Source organism: Hylobates moloch, unplaced genomic scaffold (genome assembly GCF_009828535.3).
Source record: "Hylobates moloch isolate HMO894 unplaced genomic scaffold, HMol_V3 SCAFFOLD_5, whole genome shotgun sequence".
Classification (NCBI taxonomy): Eukaryota; Metazoa; Chordata; class Mammalia; order Primates; family Hylobatidae; genus Hylobates; species Hylobates moloch.
Window position 1 is genome coordinate 137,444,260 of NW_026652280.1, and position 27,644 is coordinate 137,471,903.

Genomic DNA, 27,644 nt, shown 5'->3' on the forward strand with positions numbered 1-27,644 from the left:
AGGGGAATGAATGAGTAAAATATGGCACAAAAACAACCAAAAATATACATTGTAATTAAAAGTGAAATTTTTATGACTCTGAAAATTCATAAAATACTTAAGATACAGTACTTTGTTAAGAGACAATTAAAAATATTTTTAAATGACACATGATTGCAACTACAAATCTCTACTTCATAGATCTAAAAGACAGTAACATTTGGGCCCTCCAGCATCCAGGCCCCCCATGAAAGGGGTGCTCACTTCTGCTCTTTCCTGGTCCTGAAGTGTGGCATCCATCTGCTTCCCAAGCCTGGTTCTCTGTTTTCACCTCTCCAACCATGAGCTTTGCATTTTCTATTTCTGGCCTTTTCTTGCAGTTATTATTATTGTTACTAATATTAAACTTTTTGGTTGTGACCTTGGCTTCTCTGGATGAAGACTTGATTCACAGCCCATACTACACAGATATCCACAACCTCAATTCCCCCAGCTTCAGCCCATCATTTAGGAAGACTTTTTCTGTACCATCTCACCTGCCTCAGATCTTATGGGAAGAATCCTAAAAATATATACAATTGAAACTTTGATGGACTAGGGTCTTAAGATCATGGATTCAACATATAGTATTAGTTTTTTTTCAATCTGTCCAAACTTCTAAAGACTTAATCTTTTTCCTTATCTTTGTCAAGATTGCCACCTGGTGGTGAATTTCTAGAACTTCATTGTTCTAGAAATTAGCCTCAAGTTAGCAAAAGTAAGGTTAAAAGATGCTACCTTTGATTTCACTAGCAGTTTTGCGTTAATAACATGGAAGTATAGGCCTTTAATCGCCCTGGTAGCCAAAGTCATATCACAGGGTTAGCTGATCCAGAAGTTATACAAGCCTTATATTCCCTTACTTGCCTGGGACTCATGCCCTGATTCCCCGTAGGATTCCAGGTTGATTTTAATTACCTGATACTGGATCTGCTCTGGGAAGTAGTTCTTACTTAGACAGTGAGCATTTGCATCTACTGCTGAATCTTGGTGACTCTGAACATTGTAGTGTCTTGTAAACTTTCACCAGTGTGTTAGTTCTCTCAGGTTGCCTTAACAAAATACTACAAACTAGGTGGCTTATTAAATAACAGCAGTTTATTCCCTCACTTTTTGGGAGGCTCAAAGTCTGAGATAAGTATCAGCAGGGCCAGTTCCTTCTGAGAGCTGTGAATAAGATTGTTCTATACCCTACCCCCACTGTCATCTGGTGATTGCCTGGAAATCTCTGCATTCCTTGGCTGGTAGGAGCATCACCTTCGTCTGTGCCTTCATCTTCACACAGGGTCTATGTATATGTCCAGATCTCACCTTTTTATAAGACCACTAGTCATATTGGATTAGGGTTCATGCTAATGACCTCATCTTAACTAATTACATCTGCAGTAACCCCATATCCACATAAGATTATATCTGGAGGAACTGGGAGTTAGGACTTCAACATATGAAACTAAGGGGGACATGGTGCAACCCATAACAACCACGTATCTCATTATACCTCCAGACTTCATTCCCACCACGTTTTTTTTCACAATTATTTGCTGCTCTTCCCTGCTGGACAGTTATATTTCCTTGCCCCACTGATGTGAAGCTTAGCCGTGAAATTGCTCTGCCCAATAAAATATGAAAAGAAGTGATGTGTGCACATCCTAACAGAAAGCCTCTTTTAAGAGCCTCTTCCCTCTGCCATGAAACAGGCAGTGTTCCAGGTGAAGGCTGTTTCATCAGCCTATGTCTCAGAATGACAGTGACACAGACCAGGGCAGCAGCTGAACCTCAGTGGATATGTAGTATGAACAAGAAAACTTTTATGATTTTAGGCCACCAAGACTTTGGGGTCATTTATCACTGAAGCATAAATTAACTTTAGCTGACTGACACAGCTAACTGACACCATAAGTTCACCCTGTAATGTGAGTGAGGTTTTTTTAAAAAAATTCATTCATCAGATAATTATTAAAAACTCTCTATGTGCTAGGCATATAACTATATGTTGGGTACTGTGATGGTGTCACCTTGGCTATCCCATGGTACCCAGATATTTGCCAAACATCAGTCTAGGTATTGCTGTGAAGGTATATTTTAGATGAGATTAACGTTTAAATCAGTAGGCTTTCAGTAAAGCCAATTACCATCCATAATATGAGTGGGCCTCATTCAGTGGAAGACCTTAAGAGGAAAAGACTGAGGTCCTCAAAGAAGAGGGAATTCTTCTGACTCCAGTTGCAGCATCCGTTCTTCCCTGAGTCTCTAACCTGCTCTGCAGATTTCAGATTTGCCAGCCCTCACAAACACATAAGCCAGTTCCTTAAAATAAATGTATATATAGCTCACATTTATTTCAATGTTTCATATTAGAAGTGTTTCAGTCTATTTAGAAGTATAGTAATGTTTTTGTGACCAGAAATATGCTGTAGAAACTGAACTCTTATTTATCTCAATTAGCCTGTGGTAAGATTGGTCATGCTGTATATCATCTTGCTTAAAGCTGCAGTTTCCAAGAACCTATATGACACTTTTAAGTGATGACTTGCTGTACTGCATTTAATGGAAGCACATAGGAGAAGCACCTGACCCTGACTCGTAGAACCAAAGAAGGCTTTCGGGAGGGAATGAAGTCGAATTTGAGAACTGCACTTGGCAGGTGGAATAGCAGTTAGCCAAGTGCAAGGAAGGGTGGTGGGGACCAGGAATTGGACTGAGTAGAGAACATGCACTCTCAACAAGGGCATGATCTACCCCAGGAGAAGAAAATGGGTGCTTGGCAGACGAGATAAATCTTAGCTATCACACTGTTTTGTCACCATCCAAAGCTCAATCCTATGTGACAAAATTGTATTCCTCTTAATATTTAATTGAGGGGAGGGAAGATGACTAGGAAAAAATTTCTAAGAAGATCTCCTTAGGTGGGCAATAATAATAATAAAAAAATTGAGAAACATTGGTATAGAAAGAGCATTTGGGCATAGGAAAGATCACACATGAAATTACTGAAATGAGAGAGAACATAGACTATTTGAAAAATTAGAATGGGTGTGGCATAGAATTGGGAGGGAAGAGGAAGCAGGAAGAACAATGAGAGAAGAGGCCGGTCTAGAAACAAATTTTAAGTAAAATTAAACCTGAAAGTGCGTTTCAACCTCAATTATCTAAATAGTTTTAAGTAAAGTTGGACTTTGTGTCTAAATTATCTACAGCACATCAAACTCACTTTTTTATGTATAAATCATCCTTTGTGTTTGTAGTCTACTGAATGAATTAAGCTTTAAACATTGTGTTAGAGATAGACAAGAGCATTTGTTAAGATAGATATTTCAACCTATCGTGCTAGAACTTGGTAGTTGTACAACTGTTGTCTCTAGAATGGCATCACGTTCAGGTGGGTAATTATAATGCTATGCCAGCAAGCTTTTTAACCTCTGGAGAATTTTCATGTGATTTACTTCACTGGAGTTTCAAAGACAAAATATGAGACTAAAAAAGGTATTTTTCTTGGTCCCATTATTTAGAATAGAATGAGAACAATGGTCTATTTAATAACCATTGTCATTATCTTCTTCCCAGATTGAATTAAAATTACATTAATAGTCTATTAGAAAATTCTTTGCAAAAATGCTGTCAATCATTTTTTTATTTCTACCAGCTTGTTAACAATGAACTCAAAGCTAATTCAATACTTTTGAGAGATAGTATAAAACTCAATTTTAGAATCTAAAGAACTAAAAAATTGTATGTTATGTGATAATTTTAATTCCTAATTTTCTACCACAGCCTTTAGTAGGCTTATTAGTAGGCTTATCCTAAATTTATAATATACTTTTAAGAGGCAGCATTCTAGTAATATTTTTAGAAGGTCTTATTATATAAAAGACAGTATAAAATTATATAATAATTCTGAGTATGGATTCTGGAGTCAGACTGTCTGGGTTCAGATCCTGAGTTGAACCTGTTTGGGTTTAAATGTTACTAGCTTTCATAAACTTGAGCTGATGTGAAAAGTTGTATGATCTTAACCTCTCTGTACCTCTGTACCTCATAGTTCTAACTATGTAATAGAACTACTACATATTTTTGTAAACATACATTAATAATGAGCTCATTATGTAAAGCACTTAGAACAGTACCTAGGACATACTCAGTACCCAATAATGTTAGCAAGAACTAGAAATACCATTTGACCCAGCCATCCCATTACTGGGTATATACCCAAAGGAGTATAAATCATGCTGCTATAAAGACACATGCACACGTATGTTTATTGCGGCACTATTCACAATAGCAAAGACTTGGAACCAACCCAAATGTCCAACAACAATAGACTGGATTAAGAAAATGTGGCACATATACACCATGGAATACTATGCAGCCATAAAAAATGATGAGTTCGTGTCCTTTGTAGGGACACGGATGAAACTGGAAAACATCATTCTCAGTAAACTATCGCAAGGACAAAAAACCAAACACCGCATGTTCTCACTCATAGGTGGGAATTGAACAATGAGAACTCATGGACACAGGAAGGGGAACATCACATTCCGGGTACTGTTGTGGGGTGGGGGGTGGGGGGGGCGGGGACAGCATTAGGAGATATACCTAATGCTAAATGACGAGTTAATGGGTGCAGGAAATCAACATGGCACATGGATACATATGTAACAAACCTGCACATTGTGCACATGTACCCTAAAACCTAAAGTATAAAAAAAAAAAAAAAAAAGAAACTTGGGAAAAAAAAAATAATAATAATTACGGAACCCCTTACTGAGTAGCTTTAAAACCATTTGTTGAGTCTTTCCTGTATGTCATACAAGGAACTTACTTGTGAAACTCTTAGTACATCTTACCTAAAATGATCTTCAGAGCATGGCTTAAGATATTTTTTGAAACTGACTTTTTAAATATTATTATTGTTCTCTTTACTACGTTAAAAGCCTTCAAACGGATTAGCTTTCTAGGGTAGGATGACACTTTGTGTCCTTAGGTGAGAAGATGAACATCTAAATTTCATTTTAAAAAGCATTCCTTCCAGCCAAGCATGGTAGGTAGCTCACACCCGTAATCCCAAACTTTGAGAGACCAAGGTAGGAGGATCACTTGAGGCCAGGAGTTTGAGACCAACCTGGGCAACACCACAAGACCCTGTCTCTATAAAATATACAAACAAACAACAACAACAAAAAAAACAGTTTGGCACAGTGGGATATGCCTATTGTTCCACATACTCAGGAGACTGAGGCAGGAGGATTGCTTGAGCCTGGGCAGTTGAAGCTGCAGTGAGCCATGATCACACTACTGCATTCCAGCCTGGGCAACCATGTCTGAGAAAAAAAAAAAGGCATTCCTTCAGCAGTAGGTGGAAGATGAATTCCTCTTCAGAATTTTGTGTTGGAGTCTAAGATTTATCTTTATGGAACTACTATTTACATGGTAACAGTAGGGAAAGGAAGAAGAGTGATCCATGATTTACTGGCTTTTAAAATTTTGACTAAGGTGATTCCTTTTCAATATATATTTCAGAAAATGTCATTGAAATTCACAAATGCAAAACGGATTGAAGGACTTGATAGTAATATGTGGTGAGTATCGTAAAATAAATAATAATAATTTAGTATGGGTTTCCTACATATTTTCATATCTTTAGATGGGAGTTTTTTTTGCCTCATCCGTAGTCTATAAATAAAGGTCCTCATTTAATTCATCCATTAAATGAAAATGGAGGAGGTTAGCAATCCATATACTGAATTGTTCATTTGGCACATGTGCCATGCCCTGTGTTGGACACTGGACATATGGCAAGAAAAGGACAAATGTTAATGCCCTCATGGAACTTACCTTCCAATCCAGGAACTTTTCTTATTAGTTCTGTTCTCTAATAGTTGATGAAAGAACTTAGCAGCAGCTGGAATTGTTGAGAAAATATATATATATATGGTTAAAATATGGGTAGCATGAAACTGAGGTTTGTAAGGGACATTCGGTTCATAAATTCAGCCATCATTCTATTTGGTAAACTGATTTGTGGGTGGTAAATTTTTGTTGGAAACTCATTTTTTAAAACCTATAGGACTAAACTAGGGTCTTATTTGTCTGTTTTGTGATAAGACTATAAGATGTAAAAAAGCAAACTTTATAATTGTAGAACTTATTAATATTCATATTTTTTTCAATCTTAGGATTGAATTTACCAAATTGGCTGCAGACCCTTCTGTTGTGAATCTTGGCCAAGGCTTTCCAGATATATCCCCTCCTACATATGTAAAAGAAGAATTATCAAAGATTGCAGCAATCGATAGCCTGAATCAGTATACACGAGGCTTTGTAAGTATATCAAGACCATATGGGGCGTGAGCTTTTATTTTATATTGGGGTGTGTGTCTGTGTGTGTGCATGTGCTCTTCTGTCATTCATATGTAAGTGACTTCATGGGACCAGCTGTCCTATCCTAGCAACCACAGAAACTTCTGTCCTTGCCCTATGTCCTGGGATGAGCCTTCCCCTACTTCCAGCCCCTCTACACTTTTCTTTTGGCCCTTACTTTACTGTTGCTCCAAGATAGGATCCTATGGCAACAAGATAAGGAAGAACATTCTCTTGAGACATGTCTTTTCTATCTCATCAACATCTATGCAGCCTCAGCACTGACCCTTTATTTAATATACTCTATATCCAACTAGCTACGTTTTTCCTCCCTGTGCAAGCTCACTCCCATCCTTCTGTAATGAAATGCCTACGATAGCCAAAGATTTTCTACATCAGATGTACCTTTGAACTGTAACCTTGTATCTGTTGTGCCAAAAGCCATAAAATTATCATATGTCTGACCACTTGTCTTTTCCTTTTATGATATTGTTGGAAATGGGGAGGGGAATGGTATAGGAGGAAGCCTGTTTTTTGTCTTTTATAGTGGTCTAACTATAAAAATCCATAGAAGGGTTTTGCTTTGGGAATAGCACAGGGAAAAGCAGTGAAACTTACCTGTGTCACAGGGTTTGACACTGGTGAGAATCCCTGCTCTTCATAGACTCTCACTCCCTGGCCCACCCTACAGACCCCCATCTCAGACCTACTCAACATAACTCACTCCCCAGCCTATACAAATCCATAATGAAAGGCTAGAAACAAACTAACAATAGAGAAAATTAATGAAACCAAAAGCTGGTTCTTTGAAAAGATCAATAAGTAAAAGTTTTAGCTAGATTGACCAATAAAAAAGAGAAAACTCAAAGTACCATATGAAGAATGAAAGAAAGAATACCATTACTGATCATACATACATGAAAGCAATAATAGGACAATACTATGGATAATTTTATGTCAGTACATTGACAACTTGGATGAAATGAACAGATTATTTAAAAGATACAAATTACCAAAACTGACACAAGGAGAAATGAAAAATGCAACTAGCCCTATGTCAATGAAAGAAAATGAATTTGTAATTAAAGTCTTCCTGCAAACAAACCTCAATACCTAGATGGTTTATTAGTGAATTCTATCAAGCATTTAAGGAAGAACTATTAGGTCGGTGCAAAAGTAATTGCGGTTTTGCCATTAATTTTAATAACAAAAACACAATTACTTTTGCATGAACCTAATAATACCAGTTCTGCACACATTTATTCAGAAAGTGGAGCAGGATGAAAAACTTTTACTCATTGATCAACAATTTTTGTAATTTGAAAAATAAAGAAATGCCTAATGGTTTTGTCTGACCTTTTAATCAGGGGTTTTGTATCAGGGTAATGCTGGTCTCATAAAATTAGTTTCAGCATTACCCTGATACAAAAACTGACTTAAAAAATGCCAGCAAAAGAAATAAAGAAAACTCCAGTTCAATATCTCTCATGAACATAGAAACAAAAATTATGAAATGTTAGCAAATCAAATCCAGATATGTGTGTGTGCATGTGTGTGTGCCCGTGTGTATAAAGATATAAAAAGTAATACATCCTGACCAAGTAAGGTTTACCATAGGAATGCAGGGTTAGTTTTAATATCCAAAAATTAATCATTGCAATTATGCTATATTATCAGAAAAAAAAGATCATCTTACGTAGTATATATAGAAAATGCATCTGACAAAATTCAACCGTCATTTATAATAAAAGTTTTCAGCCAATTAGGAATAGAATGGAGCTTTCTCACTCTGATAAAAGGAATCTATGAGAAACCTACAGATTACACCTGTAATGCACATAATGTAGTAAGATTGCAAAGACAGCAAAGATGTCCACTCTGACCATTGTTATTCATCAGTGTACTAGAGTCCTGTGAGATATAAAGATACATAGATTAGAAAGAAGAAAAATGTAAACTCATTTTCAGAAAACATGATCGTGTACATAGAATATCCTAAGGAATTCTAAAAGAAAAAAAAAGCCTACTACAACTAATAAATGAATTGGGCAAGGTCACAGGACACAAAGCCAATATACAAAAATCAGGTGTATTTCTATATATTAAAATGAACAATTAGAAAGTAAAATTTTTAAAATACTATTTATAGTAGTATCCCAAAACACAAAACATGTAAGAATAAATTTTTTAAAATAGATCCAAGATCTGTACAATGAAATCTATAAAACATTACTGAGAGAAATTAAGCAATACCTAAATAAATTGGGAATGATGTTCATGGATTGAGAGACTAAATATTGTTTATGTCAGTTTTCCCAAATTGATCTATAGCAGGGTTTTGCAATCTATGGCCTATGGACCCAATATGTCAAATTTTGTAAATAAAGTTTCATTAGAACACAACGATACCCACTTATTTATTAATACGTATATTCTAGTTTTTGTAAATATGTAGGTATATATATGTCTATGTGTTTTTTTTGTTAGAGGTAAATTTTTTTTAATTATTATTATTATACTTTAAGTTTTAGGGTACGTGTGCACAATGTGCTGGTTTGTTACATATGTATCCATGTGCCATGTTGTTGTGCTGCACCCATTAACTCGTCATTTAGCATTACGTATATCTCCTAATGCTGTCCCTCCCCCCTCCCCCCACCTCACAACAGTCCCCAGAGTGTGATGTTCCCCTTCCTGTGTCCACGTGTTCTCATTGTTCAATTCCCACCTATGAGTGAGAACATGCGGTGTTTGGTTTTCTCTCCTTGTGATAGTTTACTGAGAATGATGGTTTCCAGTTTCATCCATGTCCCTACAAACGACATGAACTCATCCTTTTTTATGGCTGCATAGTATTCCATGGTGTATATGTGCCACATTTTCTTAATCCAGTCTATTGTTGTTGGACATTTGGGTTGGTTCCAACTCTTTGCTATTGTGAATAGTGCCACAATAAACATACGTGTGCATGTGTCCTTATAGCAGCATGATTTATAGTCCTTTGGGTATATACCCAGTAATGGGATGGCTGGGTCAAATGGTATTTCTAGTTCTAGATCCCTGAGGAATCGCCACACTGACTTCCACAATGGTTGAACTAGTTTACAGTCCCACCAACAGTGTAAAAGTGTTCCTATTTCTCCACATCCTCTCCAGCACCTGTTGTTTCCTGACTTTTTAATGATGGCCATTCTAACTGGTGTGAGATGGTATCTCATTGTGGTTTTGATTTGCATTTTTCTGATGGCCAGTGATGATGAGCATTTTTACATGTGTCTGTTGGCTGCATAAATGTCTTCTTTTGAGAAGTGTCTGTTCATGTCCTTTGCCCACTTTTTGATGGGGTTGTTTGTTTTTTTTCTTGTAAATTTGTTTGAGTTCATTGTAAATTCTGGATATTAGCCCTTTGTCAGATGAGTAGGTTGCGAAAATTTTCTCCCATTTTGTAGGTTGCCTGTTCACTCTGATGGTAGTTTCTTTTGCTGTGCAGAAGCTCTTTAGTTTAATTAGATCCCATTTGTCAATTTTGGCTTTTGTTGCCATTGCTTTTGATGTTTTAGACATGAAGTCCTTGCCCACACCTATGTCCTGAATGGTATTGCCTAGGTTTTCTTCTAGGGTTTTTATGGCTTTAGGTCTAACATGTAAGTCTTTAATCTATCTTGAATTAATTTTTGTATAAGGTGTAAGGAAGGGATCCAGTTTCAGCTTTCTACATCTGGCTAGCCAGTTTTCCCAGCACCATTTATTAAACAGTGAATCCTTTCCCCATTGCTTGTTTTTGTCAGGTTTGTCAAAGATCAGATAGTTGTAGATATGCGGCATTATTTCTGAGGCCTCTGTTCTGTTCCATTGATCTGTGTCTCTGTTTTGGTACCAGTACCGTGCTGTTTTGGTACCAGTACCATGCTGTTTTGGTTACCGTAGCCTTGTAGTATAGTTTGAAGTCAGGTAGCGTGATGCCTCCAGCTTTGTTCTTTTGGCTTAGGATTGACTTGGCGATGCTGGCTCTTTTTTGGTTCCATATGAACTTTAAAGTAGTTTTTTCCAATTCTGTGAAGAAAGTCATTGGTAGCTTGATGGGGATGGCATTGAATCCATAAATTACCTTGGGCAGTATGGCTATTTTCACAATATTGATTCTTCCAACCCATGAGCATGGAATGTTCTTCCATTTGTTTGTATCCTCTTTTATTTCTTTGAGCAGTGGTTTGTAGTTCTCCTTGAAGAGGTCCTTCACGTCCCTTGTAAGTTGGATTCCTAGGTATTTTATTCTCTTGGAAGCAATTGTGAATGGGAGTTCACTCATGATTTGGCTCTCTGTTTGTCTGTGATTGGTATACAAGAATGCTTGTGATTTTTGTACATTGATTTTGTATCCTGAGACTTTGCTGAAGTTGCTTATCAGCTTAAGGAGATTTTGGGCTGAGACAATGGGTTTTTCTAGATATACAATCATGTCATCTGCAAACAGGGACAGTTTGACTTCCACTTTTCCTAATTGAATACCCTTTATTTCCTTCTCCTGCCTGATTGCCCTGGCCAGAACTTCCAACACTATGTTGAATAGGAGTGGTGAGAGAGGGCATCCCTGTCTTGTGCCAGTTTTCAAAGGGAATGCTTCCAGTTTTTGCCCATTCAGTATGATATTGGCTGTTGGTTTGTCCTAGATAGCTCTTATTATTTTGAGATACGTCCCATCAATACCTAATTTATTGAGAGTTTTTAGCATGAAGGGTTGTTGAATTTTGTCAAAGGCCTTTTCTGCATCTATTGAGATAATCATGTGGTTTTTGTCTTTGGTTCTGTTTATATGCTGGATTACATTTATTGATTTGTGTATGTTGAACCAGCCTTGCATCCCAGGGATGAGGCCCACTTGATCATGGTGGATAAGCTTTTTGATGTGCTGCTGGATTCAGTTTGCCAGTATTTTATTGAGGATTTTTGCATCAATGTTCATCAAGGATATTGGTCTGAAATTCTCTTTTTTGGTTGTGTCTCTGCCAGGCTTTGGTATCAGGATGATGCTGGCCTCATAAAATGTGTTAGGGAGGATTCCCTCATTTTCTATTGATTGGAATAGTTTCAGAAGGAATGGTACCAGTTCCTCCTTGTACCTCTGGTAGAATTCAGCTGTGAATCCATCAGGTCCTGGACTGTTTTTGGTTGGTAAGTATTGATTATTGCCACAATTTCAGAACCTGTTATTGGTCTATTCAGAGATTCAACTTCTTCCTGGTTTAGTCTTGGGAGGGTGTATTTGTCAAGGAATTTATCCATTCCTTCTAGATTTTCTAGTTTATTTGTGTAGAGGTGTTTCTAGTATTCTCTGATGGTAGATTGTATTTCTGTGGCATTGGTGGTGATATCCCCTTTATCATTTTTTATTGCATCTATTTGATTCTTCTCTCTTTTCTTCTTTATTAGTCTTGCTAGCGGTCTATCAATTTTGTTGATCTTTTGAAAAAACCAGCTCCTGGATTCATTAATTTTTTGAAGGGTTTTTTGTGTCTCTATTTCCTTCAGTTCTGCTCTGATTTTAGTTATTTCTAGCCTTCTGCTAGCTTTTGAATGTGTTTGCTCTTGCTTTTCTAGTTCTTCTAATTGTGATGTTAGGGTGTCAATTTTGGATCTTTCCTGCTTTCTCTTGTGGGCATTTAGTGCTATAAATTTCCCTCTACACACTGCTTTGAATGTGTCCCAGAGATTCTGGTATGTTGTGTGTTTGTTCTCGTTGGTTTCAAAGAACATCTTTATTTCTGCCTTCATTTCGTTATGTACCCAGTAGTCATACAGGAGTAGGTTGTTCAGTTTCCATGTAGTTGAGTGGTTTTGAGTGAGTTTCTTAATCCTGAGTTCTAGTTTGATTGCACTGTGGTCTGAGAGACAGCTTGTTATAATTTCTGTTCTTTTACATTTGCTGAGGAGAGCTTTACTTCCAACTATGTGGTCAATTTTGGAATAGGTGTGGTGTGGTGCTGAAAAAAATGTATATTCTGTTGATTTGGGGTGGAGAGTTCTCTAGATGTCTATTAGGTCCACTTGCTGCAGAGCTGAGTTCAATTCCTGGATATCCTTGTTAACTTTCTGTCTCGTTGATCTGTCTAATGTTGACAGTGGGGTGTTAAAATCTCCCATTATTATTGTGTGGGAGTCTAAGTCTCTTTGTAGGTCACTTGGGACTTGCTTTATGAATCTGGGTGCTCCTGTATTGGGTGCATATATATTTAGGATAGTTAGCTCTTCTTGTTGAATTGATCCCTTTACCATTATGTAATGGCCTTCTTTGTCTCTTTTGATCTTTGTTGGCTCAAAGTCTATTTTATCAGAGACTAGGATTGCAACCCCTGTCTTTTTTTGTTTTCCACTTGCTTGATAGATCTTCCTCCATCCCTTTATTTTGAGTCTATGTGTGTCTCTGCACGTGAGATGGGTTTCCTAAATATGGCACACTGATGGGTCTTGAATCCTTATCCAATTTGCCAGTCTGTGTGTTTTAATTGGAGCATTTAGGCCATTTACAATTTAAAGTTAATATTGTTATGTGTGAATTTGATCCTGTCATTATGATGTTAGCTGGTTATTTTGCTCGTTAGTTGATGCAGTTTCTTCCTAGCCTCGATGGTCTTTACAATTTGGCATGTTTTTGCAGTGGCTGGTACCAGTTGTTCCTTTCCATGTTTAGTGCTTCCTTCAGGAGCTCTTTTAGGGCAGGCCTGGTGGTGACAAAATCACTCAGCATTTGCTTGTCTGTAAAGTATTTTATTTCTCCTTCACTTATGAAGCTTAGTTTGGCTGGATATGAAATTCTGTGTTGAAAATTCTTTTCTTTAAGAATGTTGAATATCGGCCCCCACTCTCTTCTGGCTTGTAGAGTTTCTGCTGAGAGATCAGCTGTTAGTCTGATGGGCTTCCCTTTGTGGGTAACCCGACCTTTCTCTCTGGCCGCCCTTAACATTTTTTCCTTCATTTCAACTTTGGTGAATCTGACAATTATGTGTCTTGGAGTTGCTCTTCTCAAGGAGTATCTTTATGGCGTTCTCTGTATTTCCCGAATCTGAATGTTGGCCTGCCTTCCTAGATTGGGGAAGTTCTCCTGGATAATATCTTGCAGAGTGTTTTCCAACTTGGTTCCATTCTCCCTGTCACTTTCAGGTACACCAATCAGACGTAGGTTTGGTTTTTTCACATAATCCCATATTTCTTGGAGGCTTTGTTCGTTTCTTTTTATCCTTTTTTCTCTAAACTTCCCTTCTCGCTTCATTTCATTCATTTCATCTTCCATCACTGATACCCTTTCTTCCAGTAGATCGCATTGGCTACTGAGGCTTCTGCTGTCTTCACGTAGTTCTCGAAACTTGGCTTTCAGCTCCATCAGCTCCTTTAAGCACTTCTCTGCATTGGTTATTTTAGTTAAACATTTGTCTAATTTTTTTTCAAAGTTTTTAACTTCTTTGCCATTGGTTTGAATTTCCTCCAGACTACTCCCGGAGTAGTTTGATCGTCTGAAGCCTTCTCTCAACTTGTCAAAGTCATTCTCCATCCAGCTTTGTTCCGTTGCTGGTGAGGAACTGTGTTCCTTTGGAGGAGGAGAGGAGCTCTGCTTTTTAGAGTTTCCAGTTTTTCTGCTCTGTTTTCTCCCCATCTTTGTAGTTTTTTCTACTTTTGGTCTTTGATGATGGTGATGTACAGATGGGTTTTTGGTGTGGGTGTCCTTTCTGTTTGTTAGTTTTCCTTCTAACAGACAGGACCCTCAGCTGCAGGTCTGTTGGAGTTTGCTAGAGGTCCACTCCAGACCTGTTTGGGTGGGTGTCAGCGGTGGTGGCGGCAGAACAGCGGATTTTCGTGAACCGCAAATTCAGCTGTCTGATCGTTCCTCTGGAAGTTTTGTCTCAGAGGAGTACCCGGCCAAGTGAGGTGTCAGTCTGTTCCTACTGGGGGGTGCCTCCCAGTTAGGCTGCTCAGGGGTCAGGATCCCACTTTAGGAGGCAGTCTGACCATTCTCAGATCTCCAGCTGCGTGCTGGAAGAACTACTACTCTCTTCAAAGCTGTCAGACAGGGACATTTAAGTCTGCAGAGGTTACTGCTGACTTTTTGTTTGTCTGTGCCCTGCCCCCAGATGTGGAACCTACAGAGGCAGGCAGGCCTCCTTGAGCTGTGGTGGGCTCCACCCACTTCGAGCTTCCTGGCTGCTTTGTTTACCTAATCAAGCCTGGGTAATGGCAGGCGCCCCTCCCCCAACCTCACTGCCACCTTGCGGTTTGATCTCAGACTGCTGTGCTAGCAATCAGCGAGACTCCGTGGGCGTAGGACCCTCCGAGCCAGGTGCGGGACACAATCTCCTGCTGTGCCATTTTCCAAGCCCGTTGGAAAAGTGCAGTATTAGGGTGGGAGTGACCCGATTTTCCAGGTGCTGTCTGTCACCCCTTTCTTTGACTAGGAAAGGGAACTCCCTGACCCCTTGCGCTTCCCAAGTGTGGCAATGCCTCACCCTGCTTTGGCTCGCGCACTGTGCGCTGCACCAACTGTCCTGCACCCACTGTTTGGCACTCCCTAGTGAGATGAACCCAGTACCTCAGATGAAAATGCAGAAATCACCCATCTTCTGTGTCGCTCATGCTGGGAGTTGTAGACCAGAGCTGTTCCTATTCAGCCATCTTGGATCCACCCCCATCTATGTGTTTTTATATTGGTATAAGCACTGAGAGTGGTGTTGCACTATCACAAGGCTGTGGACATTGGTCACCTCAGGGATGGGAGTGAAATAATGTTGAGGAGCGATTGTAATTTTTTACACATCTTTGCCTAGTTTTACTTATTACATGAAGCATAAATTATTTTTGTATTTAAATTTTTAATTTTAAAAGCACAAACACTTATCATTCTAAGAAATGTATATAGTGTTTATAGTTGCTTTACAGATCTCCTTTTGCTAGAATTTGTTAGACCTGCTATTAAAGTAAAATTCAAAGGAACTCAGTTTATTGCTCCAGAGCCCAAAGTGCTTTCAAACAAAGGCACATGACCTGCACTTGCACTCTTACTCTCAAGGGATAGAAAATCAGGATGGTACTTTAAAAGCAAAATGAGGAGGTAGATGCTGGACAGAAAACAACAAGAAATATTGACTTAAATACCAAATAAAACAAGGAGGGGGAAAGGGAAAGGAAGAAAAAAAGGAAGGAAGGGGAGAGAACCTAGAACAGAACTTAGGGAGAGCTAATCCAGGAGTCTTCAGACCCCCTACTTGCCTCAGACTGTACCTTCATAATCCCTTCACTTCTCTTATGAAAGTAGTTACCTTGGATAACCACTGCTGTCTTGACTGTCAATGTGAGTAGTGTCTCACTTCCTTCTAACATTTGCTATCACATCAACACTAGTGTTCGTGTCTTCATTGAATTTGTTTTTGTTCTGTCTCCCTAGTCCATTGTTTGGCATAACCATCTCTCCAGCAATCAGGAAGAGCCAAGGAGGGGGTATACAGTTAATGTGGGGTTTTTTTACTTATTTTAACTGGGAAACAAATCCAACTCTTTTTAATATGATTTACTTACTGTCAAAAAATATAAATGGTTGATTTTTATTCAAAGCAAATACTTTGAAATTATATAATCCCAAACCCTTTATTTAGTAAGAAGTTTTAATCATTAGCAAGCCTTCATGACGGATAGTGTGGGAATACTCTAAATGTAGGAAATTTTAAAAAATTTATTGCTATTAAAAAATATAAATTTTCTTTGGGTAATTATAAACATCAAATCCAAATTTTAAAAATTCTTACATTTTAGAGTCATATTACCTCAAACAGTAGGTCCCATATGTAAATTCAAGGTTTTGTTCTTATTTTTAATCCAACAGGGCCATCCATCACTTGTGAAAGCTCTGTCCTATCTGTATGAAAAGCTTTATCAAAAGCAAATTGATTCAAATAAAGAAATCCTTGTGACAGTAGGAGCATATGGATCTCTTTTTAACACCATTCAAGCATTAATTGATGAGGGAGATGAAGTAAGTATATTAACATTATCATAATACCTATATTAATCAATTATCATTTGTCCCACCTTTGAATCTTTTGCTTATATTATGCTCTTTTCTCTTTTTATTTTTAATTATGTTTTAAGTATAATGCATGTACAGTAAAGTTCACAAATCTTAAATGTACAGCTGGATAAATTACTGTGTAAATTTCTGTGCAACTACAACCAGACAAAGATATAATACATTTCCAGTACCCAGAAAGCTCCTTTGTTCCTCTTCATAGTCTATATTCTCCCAGAGGTAACTACTCTTCTGTCTTCTATTACCATAGGCTTGTTTTGACTGCTCTTTTACTCAATATGAATATAATTATACAGTGTATACTCTTGGGTCTAGATCCATTCATTTATTTTTGTGTCTGTGAGATTCATCCATTTTGTTGCATGTAATTTATTCTTATTTTTATAGTCTATTTAAATAAGGGCAGATGGAAGGGACTAACACTGCTGGGGAAAAAGAATCTTTTGTTTTCACTGCTAAAATGACCTTTACTCTTAACTTGGTCTACAAGTTTTTGATCAATGTCTTTGTGTGCCCAGTAATTGTATAAGCCATCCCATGTGAGGATGTTTTTGTGTTTGTTTTTGGTTTTTTTTGAGATGGAGTCCCGCTTTGTTGCCCAGGCTGGAGTGCAGTGGCGCGATCTTGGCTCACTGCAACCTCCGCCTCACGGGTTCAAGTGATTCTCCTGCCTCAGCCTACTGAGTAGCTGAGATTACAGGCGCCCACCACGAAGCCCAGCTAAGTTTTATATTTTTAGTAGAGATGGGATTTTGCCATGTTGACCAGTCTGGTCTCGAACTCCTGACCTCAGGTGATCTGTCTGCCTCAGCCTCCCAAAGTGCTGGGATTACAGGCGTGAGCCACCGCGCCCAGCTGAGAATGTATTAATATAATAGGAAGGTAAAATGATTTCTGCAATTTAGTACTGTGATGTATGACCAACTTTTGCACCTACCTCAGTCATCTCTACCCGTATTTCCCATTAGCATTCCAATAGCCTTGCTTCAATACTTTTTGCCTCTTTCATTTATTCAGAAAATACTGAGGATCCAATATATGCTAAGCACTGTGAGACAGAAGATATTTTAAAGATAGATTCTATGCAGAAGGTGTTCCCTGTCTAGTAGAGAACACAGACTTGCAAATGGATTCAGAGGAACATTATGGTAGTGACAAAAGGAAGAGGCAATCACCTCTGCTAAGTCTGGAAAGCTCCAGAGAGACTTTGCTTAAGCTGGGACTGAAGAACGAATATTTATCCTGATCTATATTGTTAACTTTCTTTAAACTCTCATAACCCTTTATCATACCACTTTTATGAAAGATGCTGCTATCTGCTTTGTGTTATGTTATTCTTTTACAACTTTGATTCCCTCCACTATGCCAGACAAGATGTTTAAGGAAACATGTTAAGGAAGTTCACAGTTTCATATACATAATCTCCTTTAATCCTATAATATAGTTTTGTCTCATACTTTGATGTTGTTAATCCTTTGTTGCTTCTTTCTCTGCACTCTGTTGGGAGTATTGTTAAGGCTTAGCCCTTAGCCTTCTTTTCTCTATTCTTTCTTCCTTCATTAACTTATCTACTATTTTGAAACCGCATACATGTCACTTGCTGTCATACTGACCTATTTATTGTTCTTTATAGCATTTATTACTATCTGAAATTATCCAATGTCCTTATTTGTCTCTCCGTTCATTATAAGCCTCTCTCAGTAGGATATAAGTTCTAGGAGAACTTTATAGCTTTACTGCCAGCGCCTAAAATAGTGAGGACTCAATAAATACTCTCAAAAAAAAAAAGAGAGAGAGGAATTGTTCACATCATAAAAGTGAAGAAATCAAGGCGAAGAGTAGCAGGTACATTTCTCTCACTCTACTGCCCTGCCTCTCCAATTTGTTTTCCTTTATTGTGCTCTCACTTTGTGTTGAGCTTTATATTTCCCACTAGAGTTACAAAGATAGGTTGTCTTAGTCCCTGAGAACTTCACAGATGAGGCTGAGTATAGTGGCTCAGGCCTGTAATCCCAGCACTTTGGGAGGCCAAGGCAGGCAGATCACCTGAGGTCAGGAGTTCGAGACCAGCCTGGGCAACATGGCGAAATCCCATCTCTACTAAAAATACAAAAAATAACTGTGCTTTTGAGAAGAGAGAAACATCTTTACTCTCAAGATAATGCTTTTAAATTAGCACTTTATACCAGGGAACATTACAGTGTTCTCTTTCCACATAGCCTGCTGTCTGTCACTGCTTATACATCGCTTATATTCTAGATTTTATTTTCTAATTTGAAATATGAAGAAATGCTTAATCGTTTTGGCTGGAATATCCCTTTGAGAATGTGATAGTCCCATTCTCCAGGTAAATCTACCTATTCATATATGAAATTTTATATGTAATTTCAAATACTCCCACTGCATGCTTATTTATAGATCTCCCTAAGATACCAAGGAGTCCAATTAAGACTACCTGGACAAGTTTGTCTCCAAAGTCTCTTCCCCTCAGATGTTAGCTCCACAAGGGCAAAGCCTGCCTTTTTCACTGCTGTATCCCAACACATAGTACAGTGCCTAGCCCATAGTAGGTACACAGTATTATTAACATGAATAAATGATTGACAGGTTGTGATCTTATTTGCTTTTATTGCAGGTTATACTAATAGTGCCTTTCTATGACTGCTATGAGCCCATGGTGAGAATGGCTGGAGCAACACCTGTTTTTATTCCCCTGAGATCTGTAAGTTTTCCAGTGTGGTTCATATGGCAAAGTTTCAAGACTTAAGAAGTCTTGAAAATACCAATTACTTTGTCATGATAAAGTTTCTACTTTGATTGCATTTGGAGATTTCCCGTATATCTCTATTTGTCTAGTTGTCTTTTTAAAATATTTTCAACATAAGTAATACACTAAGGTGAGTCAGAAAATCTTCAGCTAGCCTTACAATATCAGACATGTTAACCGTAGTTATAGCTAGTTCCTGTGAAGGAATATTAACAGCAGTTAATGTTGACAGGGCTTATTTTTCCATTTAACAGGCGTGAGCATAAGACTTAGGTCTTCTTAGGCTCTTAAGCAGAACTACAGCCTAGTTATTCCTGTTTATCTTCTTTGTTAGTCTTTTTCTACTTTTTTTTCTGTTCCTACTCCAGGGAAGCATTTGTTGGTAATTTATTCAGTTTCCTTTTCCATGACTTACTTTGATGTTTTTTTCCTTATTAGGTTATTTGTTTTAAGACAGTAAACATGACTTAATTGAATTAAATTATATCTTCATTCTTCATGCTTAGAAACCTGTTTATGGAAAAAGATGGTCTAGTTCTGACTGGACATTAGATCCTCAAGAACTGGAAAGTAAATTTAATTCCAAAACCAAAGCTATTATACTAAATACTCCACATAACCCACTTGGCAAGGTAAGCAAGTCTCTTATCTCCTTATACAGTCTTCTGACCTATCATTTTCTCACATGTTGAATAATTGGCTGTGCTCTTTCCTTTATTATGTGTAGGTGTATAACAAAGAGGAACTGCAAGTAATTGCTGACCTTTGCATCAAATATGACACACTCTGCATCAGCGATGAGGTTTATGAATGGCTTGTATATTCTGGAAATAAGCACTTAAAAATAGGTACCAACTATAATATAGAGTCACAAATCTAAATGTGGTTGGGCACATATGGAAGAACTGATTGGAAAGCATCCCAGACCAACTCTAAAATAGTCTTTGTAATGGGTATCTGTCTGTATGAACACTTAAAAAACAGTATTTAAATGAGCAGTACTTTAGTGAATTGATGAATAGTTCAAAAGACAAAGAGTAAGAGATTTTGGATCATACTATAAAGCTATGATACCAGAGAAGTAGTTCTTTTGCCCATATATCCCTGGCTTCTTAGCAGAAATCCAGCAATTACTTGGTACATAAGACACAGGGAGCTTTCTTGTGCCTGAAGAGGTTCTAGATGGTCTGTGCTAAACAACTTACCAAAATGCCAAGTCAACAGAAAGAAATTACAGGGGTAGTCAGGTATGCTGCTTGGCCCTTGCTTGAGATTCAGCCATTACTACTGGGCTATCTCATGAATGCCATAGCGTCTGCTGGGGTAGTCCAAACCATGTCAACTATAGGATTACAAACTGGGCTGCAACTTTTGGGTCTTCACACCTCCCTTTCCTTTGCCTGGAAACACTTTTCCTCCAAATATCCACCTGGCTGCAAATAGCCTTTGCCTCCTTCAGGCCTTTGTCCAATGTCAGTTTTCATGACCATCACATTGAAGCTAGTTACACCTCTCCCTCCAGCATTTGCTTTGTCCTTTTTCTGTTTTGTTTTGTTTTTTCCTCTATAGTAAATATCAGAATCTACATATTTTACTTCTAAACCACAGTAATGGAAGGATTTTGTTTGTTTTAGTCTCTTCTGCATCCCCATTTTCCATAGAATCTTGTACATGGTAGAGAATTAGAAAGAAATTGTTGAATAAATGAAGATGAAAGATGAAAAGATTAAGGGAAGGATGACTAAAAAATGTGGCAGAAATAGATAAACTTTAAAATTTAGGCCAGGTACAGTGGCTCATGCCTGTAATCCCAGCACTTTGAGAGGCTAAAGTGGGTGGACTGCTAGAGTCCAGCAGTTCAAAACTGGCCTGGGCAACATGGAGAAACCCCATCTCTACACAGAAATTCAAAAAATCAGCCAGGTATGGTGGTCTGTGCCTGTAGTCACAGCTACTTGGGAGGCTGAGGTGAGAGGATCCCTTGAGCCCAGGCACCACTGGCTCACTGCAGCCTCCATCTCCTGGGCTCAAGTGATCCTCCCACCTCAGCCTCCCAAGTAGCTGGGACTACAAGCACAGACCACCATACCTGGCTAATTTTTTTTAAGAAAAATAAAAATAAGAAATGTAATGCACTTATATATTAAATTGTTGCATTGTTGCATGTGCCATAATTATTCCGATAGTATATTACAAGTTGCTATAGAGATGGGAAGAGAGAGCAACTGTTTGAGGGGAATAAAAAAGGAGTGGCCAGAAGATAGAGAATTAGCTAAACAGAGAAATAGAAACTAAATTCCTAAAACATAAACTAGCATGTACTTAGACAAGGAGGTATGAAAGATCAAGATACACTTAAGAAAGGTAAATGATTACTGAAATTTTAAAAACAAAGAAGAAGAAAGGTAAATACGTTATTTAATTTTTTTTTGAGACAGAGCCTTGCTCTGTCGCCCAGGATGGAGTGCAGTGGTGCGATCTCAGCTCATTGCAACCTCCACCTCCTGGGTTCCAATGATTCTCCTGCCTCAGGCTCCCAAGTAGCTGGGATTACAGGTGCACTCCACCACACCTGGCTAATTTACTTTTAGTAGAGATGGGGTTTCACCATGTTGGCCAAGCTGGTCTCAAACTCCTGACCTCGTGATCCACCCACCTCGGCCTCCCAAAGTGCTGGGATTACAGGCGTGAGCCACCGTGCCTGGCCTTAATTTTTTTTTTTTTCTAAGAGACAGGGTCTCGCTGTGTCACCCAGGCTGGAGTGCAGTGGCGCAGAACTCACTGTAATCTCAAACTTTTGCTTTCAAGCAATCCTTCTGCCTCAGCCCCCCAAGTAGCTATGACTACAAGTCTGCACCCCCTCATCTGGCTAATTTTTTAAAAAATTTTGTAGAGATAGCATCTCACTACGTTGCTCGGACTGTTCTCAATCTCCTAGACTCACGATCCTCCTGCCCTGGCCTCCCAAAGGGCTGTGATTACAGGCATAAGCCATAGGACCTAGCCTCAGTTTGATTTATGAGGGTGGGTTTTAGTAACTGGCATGGATCAGGGTGGAAAACTAGGGTGATTCTAAAGGACTTTGAATATGAGATAAAGAGTATAAACTTTGTTGAGGAGGTCAGTGGTTCTGAAACTTACTTTAGTGGCAGATTACCATGAGATCACAGTGTTCTACATCATGAAATAGTGATATTGTGAATTCCATCCTGAAAGTAATAGCAATTTTCCTAAAAGAAGTTCAACAATTAGAAGCCAATATAAAAATCACACTTCTGTTCATACTTGTCCACAACAAAAAGCTATTGAAATAAACACATTTGAGTTTTTCTGATTTTGCCATTAATATGCATTTATTAAATGCTCATCTGTTTCACTATTGGAGCATCCACTATCAGATAAGTGGTAATATTTGCTAAAGGCTTAAGAAAATTGTGTGGAAGAAAACTTAACATTGATTTTTTAAAATTCTGCACATTAATTTGATCACCAGAGTGCCAGTGAGCTTACTTTGAGAACTATCGCAAAAGGTGTAACAAAACAGGAGAATGGGTTCCATGACTAGATTTTTTTTTTTTACAAAGATGAGAGCCAGCCACAGAGGAGGGTCTTAAGCAAATTAGATAACCTAGCAGTGGAGATGGTACATCAGGGCTATTTAGAAACTATAGAGTATAGCATTTGAAGGTGGGAAGAAAGCAAGCATGATACTAAGATTTCTAGCCTGAACTACTACTCAGCAGTAATGAGGACTTTAACCAGAGTAAATATGGAGAGGAGCAGATTTGTATGGAAGGGCTGAGCAAAGGGAATTCCTGCTTCTCATGCTTTAAACTTGCTGAGTTTGGGTGTCTGTGGGACATAGAAGAAAAGATATCTGGGGACAAGTGGAATTATAGGCCTGATTGTCAGAATCAAGTTATAATGGGATATATTTTTGGCAGTCATCAAAATGTTGGTGGTAGCTGGACACATGGAAGAGAATGAATTTTCTCAAGGGGAATATATAAACAGAGAAGGCAGCCAGAGATTTTGCAGGGTGTGACACCTTAATACACCAAAATGTTATCATGTGTTAAATTGCATCAGAGTCCACCATTGCCCATCTTGTTGGTGACCTCTGTCTCAAGTAATTTGAACTGTTTCCCAGTGGAAAATCAGATTAACATGAACAATTACTTTCTTGTTGTAATTAACTCAGTGTAGCAATATTCATCCCAAAAGATCACTTTAGATCATCTTGAAGTTTATTGTTTAGATCTACTCATTTTAAGCCCTTCAGGGTAAAGTATAACTGGTAACATTATTTACTAAAGATATGCAACAGTATTTACTAAAGATATGCAACAGTATTTACTAAAGATATGCAAGATCTATATTTTGAACTTAGATTTTTTTTATTTGTAACGGCCCATAAAATTTAAATAAGACCAAAAAATGGATACACTATTTCATTATTTAGAAAGTACAATTTGTTTGCATTAAAACTTAGATATTCTATCAAATACAATAGTCTTTGTTACATTAAAGATGCAAAATGGCTACAAAATGTCTATTACATCAATTTGCAAAGCGCAACAGTAGTTCCTTAATATATGATGTATCCTTTAAAGGAAGTGATAATCTGCATTATACATCGTTTAGATTTTCTCTGGTCAAATAGAAAAGTGGGGCATGTGTCATAGTGTTCTTTTGGAGTATTTTGGAAGACCAGAAATGTCTCGAAAGTAGAAGGGATATAATTATTTATATCAAATTTTAAAGTATTCCTTCTTCAAGTGGACATTCTAACTATTTTTCTCATTTATCTTTTGGGGTTTTGTTATATTCTACAGAGAATAAAATTATAACTTTTCTGATTTATATACTTTTCCTACTGTTTCAAATTTAGCAGGGTAGACTGAAATTACTTATACATTGTTTTGGAAATTTCTGTAGCTGCCTTACATTTTAGTAGGCACTTTACTTGCTTATGAGCAGATTACTTCAAGAAAGCAGAAGCTTAGATTCCCAGAGATGAGCATTTATTTTCCCTTTGTGTGTACCAACACTCTAAGAACAACACAAGAGCCCCCACTTGTGCTTCTGAAAAACAAGTGGAAAAACTTATGGGTTGCATGGAAAGAACTTCACAACTAAATTACTTGAGGAATCCAAAAAGCAGTATTGTGGGTGACATTGTCAGAAGAGTGACAGAATGGTAATTTACCAGTTATTACCAATGTCTAGCAAAATTTACAAACTCTTGCATTTTAGACCTCCAGACCTTTGTTACCTGCATTCTCTTAGCCCAAAATATCTTCATTCCCCTTCTCTGCCTGGCTACGGCCTATGTCGTCTTCTGTGTCTCAGCTTAAGAATTACTGGCTGCAGAAAGCCACCCTCAACACCCTCTTCTATTCTTGCGTCACCCTCCATGCCTCCTGCTATTACAGCATTTATCACACTGTATTACAATTGTCATTGTATGTGTCTCATGTCCCTACTAGACATTAAATTTTTTGAAGAATTGCATCTTATTCATTTTGTTTCCTCTAGACCTTAGTCCCTAGCACCTGGTGGTTGCTAATGAATATTTTTTTTGTTTGTTTGTTTTTTGTTTTAAACAATCAGTTTTTTTTTAATAGTTGATGCAAGCACTTTATGGTAGATAGAAAAGGATAAAGTAAAAAAGATAGCTCGTTTTCTTTGCTGCTGCCAAGTGTCCAGCTCTTCTCCCTGGAAATGCTAATGAATATTTGATGTATGAGTGAATCAATGTCTTTATTAAAGATGTTAATCAACTTGAAAACCATTATACAGCCAATTCACATTATTCTTGAGTTCTGTATTTGCAAATTTGCCTACTTCCTAAAATATATGTGTAACCCCAAAATCAATAAAGGGGAAATTTGAGTCACCCTACACACATTCCCAGTTGAGGTCAAACAAGGCAACACTCTGCTTCTGTTTCAATTCACACTATAAGCAATTGTTCTCTATACAGTGATTTTGCTGTTTAAAATGACCCCCAGCCTAGTGCTGAAGTGCTGTTTAGTATTCCTAAGTGCAAGAAGGCTGTGATGTTCCTTACAGAGAAAATATGTGTGTTTGATAAGTTTCATTCAGGCACAATGGCCATGAGGATATTAAAGAGTGATAGCTAAAAGGTACAGGGCTTCTTTTGGGATGAAGAAAGTGTTCTGAAACTGGTTATGGTGATAGTTGCACAGGTCTATAGATACACTAAAAAATCACTGAATGGCATACTTTAAACTGGTGAATTTGTGGGATTTATATCCCAATAAAGTTGTTAGCAAAACACACGCACATACACACACACACGCACACATGTGCACACATGATTACTGGGTCTCACTCCCAGAGTTTCTGATTCAGTAGGTCTGGGATGAGGCCCAGTGATTTGCCTTTCTTACAAGTTGCCCAGTGATGCTGATATTGCTAGTGTGAGATCACATTTTAAGAGCCATTGCTCTAGGAAGCCTGGAGAAATACACTCAGAAAATAGGCAAAATAAAGGGGCCTAAACAATAATCAGGATCACAACCTAAGCCCTGCCACTGGCCTATTATATTGAACCTGCGGCCACTGCTAACACTGAACACTGAATGCTACAGCTCCTGTGACAGCTGCCACTTAAGGCAGTCTGGAACACTGCCTGCTGGTACCCCTGATACTCCTGCCCCAGAACTAATTTTAAAATTATTAAATCTATTTATATATTATTTTGGTGCAACATTACAGTGTTGTAATCTTTTCATCTGTGTTTTGCATTAAAGTTACATTATCTAAAAAAACTAGAAATAACTATACTGGCTAAACTATAATACACTTATTTTCATTGAATTTATGTATCTTTGTTATGTTTTTAGATTATACTAAATGTGATTAATTGGAAAACAATATTTACCCTTTTTTCCTCCTCTGTTTAGCTACTTTTCCAGGTATGTGGGAGAGAACAATAACAATAGGAAGTGCTGGAAAGACTTTCAGTGTAACTGGCTGGAAGGTAAGATGAGTAAGAATTTAATTGCTTAAAAATAGGCCTGTATATTATTTATTTTTTGTTGAGTGTTTTGTGTTTTAAATGCTGGCCAGGCATGGTGGCTCATGCATTTAATCCCAGCACTTTGGGAGGCTAAGGCAGGAGGATCACTTAAGGCCAGGAGTTCAAGACCAGCCTTGGCTACATGGTGAGACCCTGTCTCTACAAATACATTTTTAAAAAATTAGCCAGGCAGGGTGGGGCATGCCTGCAGTCCCAGCAACTTGGGAGGCTGATATGGGAGGATCACTTGAGCTCAGAAAGTTGAGGCTGCTGTGAGCTGCACTCCAGCCATTTGGAGGCAGAACAAGACCATCTTTAAAAAAATAATGAAATAAGTAAACAGATAAATGAATAATTGCATACATATTCAATTTATATAGATTTTTATACCTGGTGATCTTTGCTTATCTCTTGACTTATTTGGCTTTCATGTTGAGTTTTATCCTTTTTGAGACCTAATTATTTCTTTAACAGTAAGAAAAATTAGGTCATTTTCCCTCTTATAAGTGATCGACTAATGACACCTTTTTCTTTGCAAAATAGTGTTCAGATTGCTGCATATTAATGTAAAAGGAGAAAAAGTAATAGTAGCTAATATTTTGGCAGGTTCTAAATATATACCAGGTTCTAAATGTTTTACATACACTAGTTTCTTTCATTCTCATAACCACGCTATAAGGTGGATATGATTAGTATCCTCATTTTACAGATGACAAAGCTAAAACACAGAGAAGTTAAATGACTTGCCTGAGATTACCCCGCTAATAAATTCAAGCCAGTATGGGAAGTCTGGCTCCAGAATTCATGCACTTAACCACTGTATTATTTATTACAATAATTTATCCAGTTAAAACCCAATTCTCTTCCAGCCTCACCTCTCCTGAACATGGGTAAGAAGCAGGGAGCATCGGCCGGACGTGGTAGCGCATGCCTGTAATCCCAGCACTTTGGGAGGCCGAGGCGGGTAGATCACCTGAGGTCAGGAGTTCTCGACCAGCCTAACATGGTGGAACCCCATCTCTACTAAATACAAAAAAATTGGCTGGGCGTGGTGGCACATGCCTGTAATCCCAGCTACTTGGGAGGCTGAGGCGAGAATCACCTGTACCTGGGAGGCGGAGGTTGAGTGAGCCGAGATCCGGCCATTGCACTCTAGTCTGGGCAACAAGAGCAAAACTCCATCTCTAAACAAAAAAAAGAAGAAGAAGGAGGGAGCATCAAAACAAAAATTAGGCCTGGAGAATCAAGTCTATATGTTTTAATTACGAGTCCCTTAGGCCCTCTTTCAGAGTTACTTTAATCTGTAATCCAAACAAGTTTTGTTACCAGTTTTTAATCTTCCAGAATATCAGAAGTAGCAAATTAGAGGAAAGGAAAAGGCTAGT

General features: G+C 38.0%; 1 protein-coding gene across 8 annotated transcripts in view; it reads left to right on the top strand.

The window, feature by feature from the left end:
- Positions 1–27,644, top strand: part of KYAT3 (kynurenine aminotransferase 3) — a 67,728-nt gene that overhangs the window by 18,379 nt on the left and 21,705 nt on the right. For all 8 annotated transcript variants that reach the window (XM_058439612.1, XM_032155437.2, XM_058439611.1 and 5 more), the window contains 7 exons: positions 5,536–5,594; positions 6,192–6,336; positions 16,241–16,390; positions 19,080–19,166; positions 19,718–19,843; positions 19,939–20,059; positions 26,144–26,220. In XM_058439612.1, coding sequence (XP_058295595.1) covers positions 5,536–5,594; positions 6,192–6,336; positions 16,241–16,390; positions 19,080–19,166; positions 19,718–19,843; positions 19,939–20,059; positions 26,144–26,220 — 765 coding nt within the window. The remainder of the gene's footprint in view (positions 1–5,535; positions 5,595–6,191; positions 6,337–16,240; positions 16,391–19,079; positions 19,167–19,717; positions 19,844–19,938; positions 20,060–26,143; positions 26,221–27,644) is intronic.